Source organism: Ambystoma mexicanum, chromosome 1q (genome assembly GCF_040938575.1).
Source record: "Ambystoma mexicanum isolate Mex_15411 chromosome 1q, UKY_AmexF1_1, whole genome shotgun sequence".
Classification (NCBI taxonomy): domain Eukaryota; kingdom Metazoa; phylum Chordata; class Amphibia; order Caudata; family Ambystomatidae; genus Ambystoma; species Ambystoma mexicanum.
Window position 1 is genome coordinate 851,407,256 of NC_090922.1, and position 13,566 is coordinate 851,420,821.

The 13,566-nt window shown below is 45.4% G+C and overlaps 1 protein-coding gene across 3 annotated transcripts in view; it reads right to left on the reverse strand.

Moving 5' to 3' along the window:
* The window catches only part of LOC138538019 (coagulation factor XIII B chain-like), a 792,475-nt gene that overhangs the window by 384,146 nt on the left and 394,763 nt on the right, over nucleotides 1-13,566 (reverse strand). For all 3 annotated transcript variants that reach the window (XM_069641499.1, XM_069641498.1, XM_069641497.1), the window contains exon 10: nucleotides 9,191-9,373. In XM_069641499.1, the coding sequence (XP_069497600.1) occupies nucleotides 9,191-9,373 (183 nt within the window). The remainder of the gene's footprint in view (nucleotides 1-9,190; nucleotides 9,374-13,566) is intronic.

Below are 13,566 nucleotides of genomic sequence, written 5' to 3' on the forward strand. Positions count from 1 at the left end.
CGGCGGTGTCATTCCCATCCCGGCATGCCGCTTCCTAAGGAAAAGGGAAAAGAACAGAAAAAAGACATTAGTAAGCATTCAGCAAATCTTGTCTTATTTTTAAAGACTGTACGAGCTTCAAGCGCTTACCTGAATCCCAGCCGCTCTGGAGGAACTCTGTCTCCGGAACTTCTCATCCATCTGCAAGAGGGAAAAGACACTCCAGGTTAGCGTGGAAACATCTAGAGGTGCCGCATACCGCGCTTACTCACCGCATTTCTTCTTCATAACTGTGCCAGGATGGACACCAAGAATCTATCGTTTTCGACCTCATTAAGGCACCACAGTTCCGGTTGATTTTGGGAATGCCATGGTTGGTAGCTCACAATCCTCAAATCGATTGGCGAGCAAAAGAATTGGCCTTTCCCGAGACTTGCGCCCACACGTTATCGCCAAGAGAAACAACCAATAGACACCAGAACCTCCACGCTTGCGACTGTGGCAATCGGTGCCCGACCAAGTGAATACCAGGACTTTCAAGATGTCTTTCAGAAAGAACAGGCTAATACCCTGCCACCGCATTAAACATACGATTGCCAAATCGACCTGATACCCGGCGCAAATATCCCTTGTGGGCGAATTTACGCACTCACGGAACCAGAAAACCAGCACCTGAAGACCTATCTTGACCAATACCTGGCCAACGTGTTCATCCGTCCCTCGAAGTCTCCAGCAGCCAGTCCTCTATTCTTCGTTCCGAAAAAGGAGGGGGACTTGAGAACGTGCATCGACTATCACGCACTGAACCAGATTACCGTAAAAAAAAACGCTATCCCCTGCCACTGATCCCTGAATTGCTTGGTCAAGTCAAAGATGCAGAAATCTACACAAAACTAGACCTGAGGGGGGCCTACCACCTTGTTCGCGTAAAACAGGGGGACGAATGGAAAACTGCTTTCCGCACCAAATACGGCTTGTACGAATATCAAGTAATGCTCTTTGGCCTTTGCAACGCGCCTGCAGCATTTCAATACTTCATGAACGATGTCCTACGGAAATTGATTGAGGTCTGTGCTTTACTGTACATCGATGATATTCTAGTATATTCCGCATCAAAGCAGGACCACGTTAAATACGTCCGATCCGTATTGGAGAAAGTCTGTCAACACCAGCTCTATGCCAAGCACGAAAAGTGCTCATTCCACGTCTCCGAGGTGGAATTCCTGGGCTTTATTCTCAGCCCAAATGGAATCCGAATTGATGTACACAAGGTAGATGCTATCCTGAACTGGCCATCCCCAAATTCATTCAAGGGGGTTCAAAGTATGCTGAGTTTTGCAAACTTCTACTGCTGGTTCATCCCAGGATTTTCCAAATTGTGCATCCCATCACGTCATTGCTAAGGAAAAGCAACAAAAAGTTCCAGTGGACAACAGAAGCCGAGGAAGCTTTCCAGGAACTCAAAGCAAGATTCACATCTACCCCAATCTTAAGCCACCCTCGCCCTGATCTCCCATACATGGTGGAAACGGACGCCTCAAGCATGGCTATGGGAGCCGTCCTCTCACAAAAGGACCCCGAAACGAGCCAGTTACACCCTGTTGCCTTCTGGTCACGTAAATTCACACCCCCTGAACTCAATTACGCTATCACAGACAAAGAACTCCTGGCCATTAAGTCAGCCTTTAAGGCATGGCGGCACTACCTCTTGGGCGCCAGACACACAATCACCATAATAATTGACTACTGGAACCTCCAGTACCTAAAAACGGCAAAGGCCCAATCCTCACGACAACTAAGTTGGGCTCTTTTTTTTGCTGAATATGACTACGTGATTACATTTCAACCAGGGGTGAAAAACGGGAAGGCCGATGCCCTTTCCCGTATGGGGGTGGAAGAGCAAGGGTATCAGACCCCTGAACCCAATAGCAATCATCCCGAGTGACAAGCTCCTAGGAATCACAGTAACCATAACTCAGAAAGAATTACATGAAGAAATCCAAAACCTAATGAGTCGGGAGCAATTACAAGCGTGGAGTGCACAAGGAGAACATTACATGGTAAAAGATCAGTTGCCCTACTTCAGGAATCGTTTATTCTTACCAAACCAAGAACTACGAGAACAAGTCATGTCTGGTTATCATGATTCCTTGATCGAGGGCCACCCGGAATCACAAAAACCCTAGCCAAGGTAAAACAAAATTATTGGTGGCCCACGTGGCGTAAAGACATTATCCAATTCATCCTATCTTGTGGGGTGTGTGCTCAAAACAAGTCATCCAAGCAGAAACCGGCTGGGCTATTACAACCATTGGAAATCCCAACAGCACCCTGGCACACGTTGTCCCTCGGTTTTATTACTGACTTACCACCCAGTCAAGGGTTTAACTGTCAAGTATCGGCAGAAATCATCAGTGTTAGGACGCCGTAATTATCCGGCTTCCACGAGACCTAATACTTGTGGTTCTCGTATTTGCCGACGAACGGTGGTTACGGTCCCTTTAAGACCTCGTCTGCCGGGAGCTTGGAAGTTGGCATGGAGACGATGGCGTCCTCTCACGTCTTTCACTTTTCCCCGTACACGTTGAAAGACGTATAGTGATCATGTGACTATTATTTAAGCCACGCCTGTGCGTTTTGCCGGCGCTTCTGAATCTTGTATTCTAGCGGCTTGCTTTCTCTCGTATCCAGGTTCTTGTCCCTTTTGCCTTGTTTTCCTGTTTCTCGACCTCGGACTGCCTCCGGACCCGACTTGCTTACTCCTTTGTACTTTTGCTGCCAGTCCTGCTCTTCGACCTCGGATCGTCCACGGACCTGCATTGCTTACTCCTTTGTACTTTTGCTGCCAGCCCTGCTCATCGACCTCGGATCGTCCACGGACCTGCATTGCTTACTCCTTTGTACTTTTGCTGCCAGCCCTGCTCTTCGACCTCGGACCGTCCACGGACCTGCCCTGCTACTCATTTGTACTGTCTCCCGCTTACCGTTTTTTCTCCTGCATTGGAACTCTGCACCATTGGTACACGGACTAGAGACTGCCTTTAATGTACCTTTAGGCGTCCTCGTGCCGTCGGGTTAGATTTTGCTCTTTGGACATTCATCTTGGATCTTCACCCTGCTTCTTGCTTTGCCTTCATTTCTGGATTGATTTCCTGGTCCTTTCGTTTTGGGTTTGCTACTACCTTACTTCTTATTCCTTCCTGGGGATATTCGGAGATTCGGAGATTCTGAAGAACCGCACAGGTTAGTGGTTGGTTTCTATATTGATGTCTGCATTTTTGGCATAGAGTCGCATCAGTGTGATTATTGCTCTTAGTGCAGCTGTCTGGTGGTCTTGCCTGTACACCTTGAGAAGACATCCCGTTCCAGTATCCTGTTCCATGCGGTTCTGGATTCTTCATTGGTATTCCATCTTTCCGCCAATCAATTGTTCTGGTTGTTCATTGTACCGACTAGTTCAGTAGATTGGCGAGAAGAATTCCTCGGCTACACTACGAGGGCAAGAGCGCTACTGAGATTAACACTATTCTTGTGGTCGTGGACCTATTTTCAAAAATGGGACATTTAATTCCTCTTATGGGGCTCCCAAATGCTTCCACTCTGGCAAAGGTATTTCTTGAAGGCATTGTACGGCTCCATGGGTTTCTTTCAGTTTTGGTCTCAGACCGAGGTACTCAATTCATATCTAACTTCTGGAGAAAATGCTGCTCTATGGCCCAGATCGACATCCGGCTATTCACCAGTCACTATCCCCAAATGGATGGTCAAACTTAGAGGACAAATCAGACGCTCGAGCAGTATCTGCGCTGCATGTTACACCAAGCTGAAGGAAGCTGGTTCGACCTATTATGGATAGCTGAATATGCTTATAATAATTCCCTACACACCAGCACTTGGCAGACACCTTTTTATACCATGTATGGCAGGCACCCAGGTACTTCTGAGTTGGACGTTCTGTTACGCTCACCTGGACCCCACAGGGGTGTCGATCAGACCCAGACAGCTGCGGTCTCTGTCAACGTGATGCATAGTGCAGAGAAGACTGTCTGGACTGGCCCGCCTAGTCTTGTTTGCTGGACTCGATGAAGTATTCTCCTGCAAGTGGAGACAGGGATTAGCCACCTGTGGGTTTTAGTGATGGCCTCCCAACTGTTCTCGCTCTCCCCCACTAATCACCTCCGATATCCCCTTAGTAACCTCACCTTATGTTTGTAAAAGATGAGCTCTCCATCCTGAGTCTCTTGCAGGGGCGCTTAGATACCAGTTACTTCACTGGTTTGAAGGCGTTGGGAGAGTTCCGGTAAGCATTGACTCTGAAGTCCCAGGCGGGATTGGAAGGTATCAAGTTCAAAGAGTTCAATGTGCCCGATGTTCACTCTTGTCCCCTTCCTTCCTTAAGTTGCAACTGAGTTTGTGAGAAGAAGGTCTCGTAGCTGCTGCTGGCGTTCAGGTTGTTTTTCTCCCTCTTTAAAGATGCGGCATATGAAGATATGGAGAATAATACCGCTGGTGGTAAATCAGGTAAGTCTATGGTGGTAAGAGTTATTTGTTGATTCCCTTGGCTCACCTTGTTATTCTTGTGCCACTAGGTGCCGGAGTATGGCGAAGAAATGATGGACAGTGCCGGATCGAAAGATGCTGTGAGAACTGGTGAGTATGGCGCCGTGCTGGAGCTGGCGAAGCGACGCATGCAGGACTGATGTACTTTCCAGGTCGGGAGATGAAATGGATCCGGAATCAGGTGAGGAATTTGAAATAAGTTTGTTTTCTAACCATGTCCTTTTCTTCCTCTTTATTCTAGGAGCTCCGGATTCGAGGCGGGCGTGGCAGAAGACTGGATGCTGGCTGCAGGCACGCGGGCGTGGCAGAAGACTGGATGCTGGCGGCAGGCACGGTGAGAGTCACGCTGCTGGATGCAGAATAACACGAAGCATGTGCTGCTGTTCGCACGTGGTTTAAATAGCCTCCAAAGTAGTCCCAGGAAAGAAGTTCCCCAGGACCACAACCGAGTAAAAAATAGTCCCTGTAGTAAAATAGTCCCATCCAGGCCTCACGTTGGCTTGGATTTATTTGCAGCATGGTCTGCATGAGGTAAGTAATGTCTATGAGCCTGGCGCCTATGGTGCCAGGACTGATTTTTATTATGAGCCTGGTGCCTACGGCGCCAGGACTGAACCCAGACAGCCCCTAGCTGGGGCTGCTGGGGTTTTTGTAAATGTCTGGATGCCTGCTCCTGGGGCTGATGGTTTGATCCAGATGCCCGAGGGTAGGCATCATGACACGTTCCTACAACCCTGGAAATGCCAGCAGTCAAAACCTTGCACACAACCATTTCTCAAACCTTTAAAAGGCCAGCTGAACACCTACTTCAAGCTAATAATCGCCAAAAGAAGTTTGCTGATCAACACCGAGCAAAGGCCCCCAACTACCAAGTGGGAGACAAAGTCTGGCTGGCGTCTAAACACGTGTCCATTAAAGGAACCCGAACTTTCCATCCAAGTTACCTGGGTCCATTCACCGTCACCTCCGTGATAAATCCTGTGGCGGTCAGACTAGCTCTGCCGTCAAACATGCAGATTCATCCTGTGTTCCACGTGTCTCTCCTTAAACCTGTTCAACCTGGGACCCAGGTAGCAACGCCACCGCAGCCAGTAGTAGTCGCCGGGGAGCCAGAATTCGAAGTCAAGGACATCCTGGATTCAAAGTACGTCAGATCCAAATTATACTACTTAGTAGACTGGAATGGGTATGGTCCACAAGACAGGCCATGGGAGCCTTGTGAGTACATCCATGCACCTCGCTTGCTTAGACGATTTCATCAAAACCATCCAAACAAAGAAGAGCCACCTTGAGAGGGGCCTTGGGAGGGGGGGGAGTGCTGTCATGATTCTTGCCCCTCATGTCCCAGCCCTCCAAGATGTCAGGCTGAAGCCAGGCCACGATCACATACATGGCCCTCAAGCGCCTCTCCATCCCTCCAAAGACCCACTTGGAGTCAGACTTGGCGCTTGTGGCACCAGACTCACTCACATAGGATAACATTGGGGATTGGACTTGTAGTGCATTGATGGGGACAATATGTATGCCCCCACATATTTCGGTTCCCAGAACTGCATGTGCAGTCGTGTCTTTGGGTGTGTTTCAGCCCAGAGACACCTGGGATACCCAGAGACTATTTAAGCCACGCCCAGGCTGACAAACATGGGGATCTGTCTCCAGTAGGCTTGCATCTTTCTTCTGCGCTCAGCTCCTGCAAGAACAAGAACACCGTTAGGAACAGCCTTACCTTGCGGCGCTTCTGCCCATCATTCATCGCTACTTATGTTCTGCGGGCATCTTCGGTGGTGTCATTCCCATTCAACTTTGCACAGAGAGGATATTAGTTATGCTTCTAAAGACAACCAGGGGATGCAACCAGGCACCTTCTAAATTCAACTATGCAAAGAGAGGATATTAAGCACACTTTTAAAATCAACTTTGCAGGGAAAGGATATTATGCCAATTTCTACGGTCAACTAGGCGACGCTACTTGGCACCTTCTAAATTCAACTCTGTATAGAGAGGGTATTATGCACGCTTCTAAATTCAACTTTGCACAGAGAGGATATTATGCACGCTTCTAAATTCAGCTTTGGACAGAGAGGATATTATGGACACTTCTAAATTCAACTTTGGACAGAGAGGATAATAGGGACACTTCTAAAGGCAACCAGGGGACGCTACTAGGTTATGCACACTACTAGGCACACTTCTAGATGTAACTTTGCACACTTCTAAAGGTCAACTAGGGGATGCTACTAGGCTCTTTCTAAATTCAAGTTTGAACAGAGAGGATATTGGGCACACTTTTAAATTCAATTTTGCGCAGGAGGATATTGGGCACACTTCTTAATTCAACTTTCCCAGACATGGAAAATGAAATGGATCCTTTGTTCTTTTGTTTTTTTAAGTATGCCATTTGCTTACTTTTCGTTTACTAGCTAGTGATATTTATATGCCTGGTGTGAGAGAGGTTAGGACTCTCCGAGTGCTATAACAGGTAAAGAGCATTAGAAGGACTCAGGTTTCAATCAACGGCTCCATGATGTAGAAGGTTGCTCTTATCGACTTATTACATCTTCCACTTGACTTTGTCTCCCCTCACTTCCATTATCATGTCGAGACCTACCCCAAAAATACACCCTGGATGGAGCCTGTCTTCCTCTGCAAAAACTAAATATTATTTATAAAGATTTAATAAATTTTTGAAGAAATGGGGACCGACATAAAATTGGACTATTATTTAACATTTTAAAATATGTGTTATGCTCCTATCGGGGAAGCTAAACCATAAAAGAGCTGTGATAATTAATGAGTCATCAGACCACATGCAAAATCGTAGTTTTTAAAAATGTCTAATGGAGGAATGAGTGGGTCCTTCCAAAAGGTAAAATAATGGCCAAAGCCCATTGGGGCACAGGGGGACTGCCTTACCCACACGACCCTTTATTTTACCTTAAACATACTGATACCATACTAAATCCTGTACAGACAAATTGTTAAAACATTTTAAAATAATGGTCCCTGTTCTAAAAAAAGCTATTTCTATCGGGGTGTAGGCCAGTTGTTAAAAAGGTAAGCACAGATGTCCAAACCCCTTTAGATGCCTGCCCTTCACACATTGCCTACAGTGTATTGAACACACCAGACCTACCGAATGTGCTAATTCATATTGAATAGTATGACACACTAACTCCTATTGTATTCAAAGCACCGTGTATATTTATTTTAATTAATTAAAGTATTTATATTTATTTACGGCACACAAATCCCAGAGGCATCTAGGCGATAGTTACAGAAAGTGCATAATTACTTGGTGCATGAATACATATATGGTTACAGACAAAGTAGGTGGGAATACAGGACTGGCAGAGCCACACCCCATGGTGCGGGGGCTGCATCAGGCAAGCATACGAGTCCGCTGCAGGGAGGGGGGAAGGAAAATGTGGGAGGTGCAAACAAGCAGAGCAAACTACACCAAGGTTCGAATTTGCCAATGAGCACTAGAATAGAACAAGAATGGGGGAGAGCAGAGTCGGTAGCAAAATGATGCGAGAAGCACAATGCCAGGCTCGAGATGTAACGGCTAAAGGGCGCAAGCTGGAAAGCTGCCAGATAACAAAAAGCTGCAAATATGGTACTACGAGGGGAAGTGAGGAGTGTGGAATAGGTTAGACATTGTGTTACAGATAGGGTGTGCAAGAATGCGACCAACAGAACCCCAGTGGGTCTGGAACTTACTATGAAGGAGGAATGTCCGGTGAAGGGTGTCCCAAGATTGTACTGCTTACTAGATGGTGCTAAACCAGGGGAGGATTTACCGGACATGAGTAAATGGGAGCGTGACTTGGGGGTAACGATTACAGAAGACGAATGGGGGCAGATCTGGATGCGAGCACACAAGAGCTCCCAATGCTCCATAATTAAGGAATCGGCATATAAGATCTACAGGCGGTGATATATGACGCCATACCGACTACACGCTATAAAGCCTGTAATTCCATCTGCATGCTAGAGGGAGCTTGGTCAGGTAGGGGATATGGGGCCGAAAGCAAGGATTTATTGGAAAGAAACCCAGAGTTATATATGAGAGATGTTGTAAAATTATACAATTTGCCACAGGCCTAAAATGAGGAGGTATGGCTTCTTTGTAGGACTGACTGAAATTGTGTTCCTGGAGAGATGCCACAGTCTGCTCCTTCTGTGACTGGGGCCCGGCAGAGAATTTCCCTTGAAACGCAGAGCTGTCTTCCTATAGACCTACTTCATTATGAGAAAAAAAAACAATATTTTACAAAACCTAAAGCATGATAAATGATGACATTATTATTGTACATTAGGAAAGGGAAATGGATGTAAAGATACATAATAGATAATAATTGAAAAAAGGATGGATTGTTGTTAACACAGGACATGTTTGACGTGTGAGGTTAACATTAACATGACAAACCCATACACTGGGACTCTACAGCAGGTTTTAATTAATCTCTTGAACTACTGAAGAAGGGGTGATCATTTACAGCAGATTTGTCCATACATGAACGGCACACGTGATTGTATTCAACACATAGCTCATTTAAAGGAATGTCCTCAGAAGCCATTCATATATAAACTGATGTTTGACATTTTCTACAAAGTCCAAAGGAGCATGGACTGGACACGGAATACTTACCAGTACATGTGGGGGCTGTAGGCCAGGTTCTGCCGATGCAAGTTATTTCCTTCGATCCTATCAACGTATAGCCGGGATCACAAATGTAGGTCGCTTTATCATCATTGTAAAAGCTCGTTTTCATGGCAAGCTCCGAAACTCTGCCGTTCTTTGTACTGGGTGGCCGAAAACATGTTTCTTTTGCTGTATAATGAACACAGGAATTAATCAGCATATGCCCCCCATGATTTGGCAATGACATATGTTATAGTTGTGTTTGTTTAAGATGGGTGATAGTACTCCTACCTGAAAGACCATATAAATAGAAACAATACACAAAACAAAGCATTGAAATATTGAGGTGCTTTTTACTAATGGTTAGAGGACCAGGTGATAGTGGAGATAACTCAATTGAGTTTTAACAAAATAGATGAACACAACATCATGTTCAAAATACTTCTCAGGGCTATTGGCATGGATGGCACACCATTTGATGGATGAAAAACATCCTACAATATCGCTCCTGTGTTGTCAATATAACATAACGTTGACTTTTGAGTGATTGTTTGAATTTTGATTTCTAGTGAGAGGTCCAAGGGAAGGGCCCCACTAGAGAAAAAAATTGGAAATGTGACTAGTGCACGGTGGAATATGAGGAATAGGGCCGGAAGTGCTTGGGAGAAGAGAGTATGTGCTGGAGTGTGTACGGCAATGGAGTTTATTTGTGATTTATAAAGTGATATCTGCAACACAAAATTACCTTGTGGCAGCCAGTCAGAGTTAATCAAAACAAACAATAAACAGGCTAATGCAAGTGATTAGTATGCATTAGGGACCACATTAATAAACGAAATGGATAGACCACACAATTGAAGTAGTTTCAGAATTGCAAATACCAAAGGAATTTGTAATCAAGCAACCTTACAAATTCATATCCTTTTACCCTGTCTTGAAGCCCAGCAGTGAGGCAATAAGGGTGAAAGCTGCAAAATTCTTATTAACGGTGTTGACCAAGAAGAGACTATTTGTGGACAACCATTGCAGTGGTGTGGGATTATAAATGTCAATATTCCACAAGATGGAATATGATCATTCCGAGAGGTAGGAGGCAATCCAGTTAAGTGCTGAGGCGTAGATGCCTATCTTGGAGAGGGTAAACAGGAGGGAGGAGTGGTCAACAGTACTGAAGGCAGGAGACAGATCAAGGAGTATGAGAATAGAGGAGCCATTAATGAGTGCAGAGGTGACAGTGTTCAGTACATGTTACAGTGTTGTCTTCCTGGAGAACCTTTTGCAAAATCTAGGATGGAAGGGGTTGCATAATCCCTTGGATTCCACATATTTAGTTATATGATTGAACATAACTGTTTGGGACCTTTTCTAAAATCCCACTACCAGTAGGACCTAGGGTCTCACTCTTCTTGGCAATACATATCTCCACTTCTAATACAAGCCTGTACCACACAAGGTAAGGTAGCAATGGCTGGGCAGTCAGGCTTATCTTAGGAGGGAGAGAGGGCTGTAGGGAGGTACAATGAACTTCAGCATACATATTGTCCAAAGAAACACTTACACCCACTGTTATATGTTAAAATAATGGTTTATTCTATATATACACACATAAGTGAAGAGAAGTCTTCGGAAAGGTAAGTACTATTCCAGTTAGTAAACACAAAGAGAAAACCAATGCAATACTTTGGGTAAGTAAACCACAGTATAAAAGATGTATATTTGCAGTTCAAGGTAAGCAAGAACATCGTAGTAGTACACTTTGTAACATATTCTGTTTCAACAATAATGCAGTTACAGAACCAGCAGAGCAGGTAAGTACTTTGCAACACTTGTTATATTTTCTTTTTACAGTAGCCTATTGCTTCCGTAGTCTATCCATAACTAGACATGAGTGTTCTCAGAGGCAGAAGGGGACACTGGTGGTCCAGTTGTCAACTGTAGACAGAACAGGAGCAGGCACAACTGAAGGAAAGTCAGAGTTCCAGAGGATATCTTTGGTAACAAGTACGTACAATGCTTTGAAGTCGGTAAAAGGGTTCAGGGAGGTTGGTAGGATCCCCAAAGGCTCAACAGCCTTAGTTCTGGGTGAACGTGGTTGTTTAAACTCACAAATCACACCCCAGCAACATAGGAGCGGCAAATCAACTCTAGCTAGTTTTTTTTTTACCTTGAGTCAGAGTACCTCAGCAGTGAAGAAGATGAAGCAGACGGACATCTTCGTGACAACGCAGCTGCAGTTTCCGATAACTAGATTCTTGGTCTGAAGAATGAGGAAGGGACACTGGAAGAGATTTCTCTGTAGCAGTCGAGAGGAAAGGCTCACAGCCAACGATTCTTCTGAGTTTTTCGTGGTTCTGTGATTTTGGTGTCCTTTCCAGGACACCAGATGAAGAACGATTATCACTGCTTAGATTCAGGATGCTCCTTCAGTCCAGCACTCGGTTTGGAAGGCTTCGAGGTGTGGAATCTTGCCTCGTGTGATCGAGCAGGAGCTCACCAAATTGTCAGGCAGATTCAATCTTCGGGAGATGTTGCACTGCACTTGAGTCAGAGGTCTCAGAGTATTGGCGGTTTGCAGCCCAGGAAGATTGCAGCTCATCGTGGGATGGCTCGGATTGCAGGACGTCTGAAGGCTGATTGTTCCCACAAGCCCAAAGGAAGGAGTCGTCCTCTTCAGAGCTCCTCGGTTGAATGGAAGAAACTGAAAGTACAGCAGCGGTTACCGGCAGGCTCTAGCGGTCACTTGGATGTGGCTGAGGGCATTTTCTCCTCTTCTTCCTCTTCTGTTATTATTCCAGTGGTCGACTCATCTTTGTGCACCAGGAATCCAACCTCTTATCCAGAAACACAGCCAATCAGTATTCATGCTACATTCAAAATCTGGGGTGTGTGGCTATCCTTACAGGACAGCCAGCCTCCCAGTTGGAACTGGTTTGAGGCAGGCATGCCAGAAGACAAATACCAGCAGAGTTTCGGGATGCTCCCCCTGAAAGGTGAGTATTTGGTGTAAATGGGTTAACAGGAGAACAGGATAGGGTGGCTGCACATGCAGAGGATGGGAGCCACATCAGAAGGTGAGTTTGGGGAGAAGCACTTAAGACTGAAGTAATATGGGCAAGTGGGTGGAGCAAAAAAGGATGAAGGGTAAAGAGGGCTGCAAAGTCTGAGGTTTTAACGGAGAAGCCACATGAAAGGCCATTAGTAAATGAGGGAGAAGTAGATTAAGCACTGGTGTCGGTCGGCAGCATGACCTCAGGGGATAGAGCCGAGTTTTCAGAGAATGGGACCACACTGACCCAAGCTTCAGGGAAACTGCTGGCAAGCTTGAAGAGTATGACATCAAATTCTGCTACCTCACTAAGTCCTGGTTCACTACTTATAATATAGACACTGTAAAATCTTTGCAGGTTCTTCAGGGTCATCGTAAATAATTAACTCAAAAAAGATGGATTCTAGTGTAGCCTTATTTTTCCTGCTTCCATCATTACCACTATGATTGCTAGGGGGACAGGGATGTCAACACCTACCTCACCAGTCTAACTATCTACAGGCTCGCTGTGGACACCTCACTTTTCTGTAAAGAATGCTCTGACATCATTTCAAGCATCCAAAATCTATCTCTAAACATATTCCAGGGAATTCAAAGCCTGTTAGGACAAACCCTAAGAAAAAAAGTCACTACCTTTTTGCACAGCTCTGTGATGTCATGATACTCAAATCTGTCCCTCCTCACACACCCACATGAGTGGGCATAACATAGATGTCTTTTATCAATTCACCTGTCACTTTCCAACATTATCACCAAAGCACTGCTTAAAAAAGGTCACTCTCTTCTGACAGCCCACCTGGCCAAACTGGGAAGATGGCTGCCTCCTGTATCCTTGTCTAAGGTTGGGTTCCTTTGTGCAGGTCAATGAAAAGAATATCCAGGGATGTCTTTGCATCCATCTTCTTTCTTAGTATGGACCTTTTTAAACACATTGGATGTACTTGCTTCCATAGTGATGAATAAGAACCCTTCTCCCCGAGAAATGTTATAGTTGATTTGACTCTGACCGGGGAGATGGACTAAAGTACTTTAACTCTCCTGCCACAAAATCAAGTCTAGGAAGGACACGCTAGTTTGAGCATACCACATGAGAGGCTACTTGTGTACTACCAAGCACAAGTAGAAAAATGCCCTCTTGCACAACTGAATTGACCTGAAGACCAGCACATCTATGGAAATGTCTAGGATCCATGGAAAGATACGTGCACAGATGCATGCTCTGGCTTACATGTCAGCTCACAATTCCTTGCAGACAGCATGTCTTCAGTCATGGAAATGCTTATATCAGTCGAGACGACCATTGCTAACCATGCAAAATCCAGTATCTCTTCCTCCC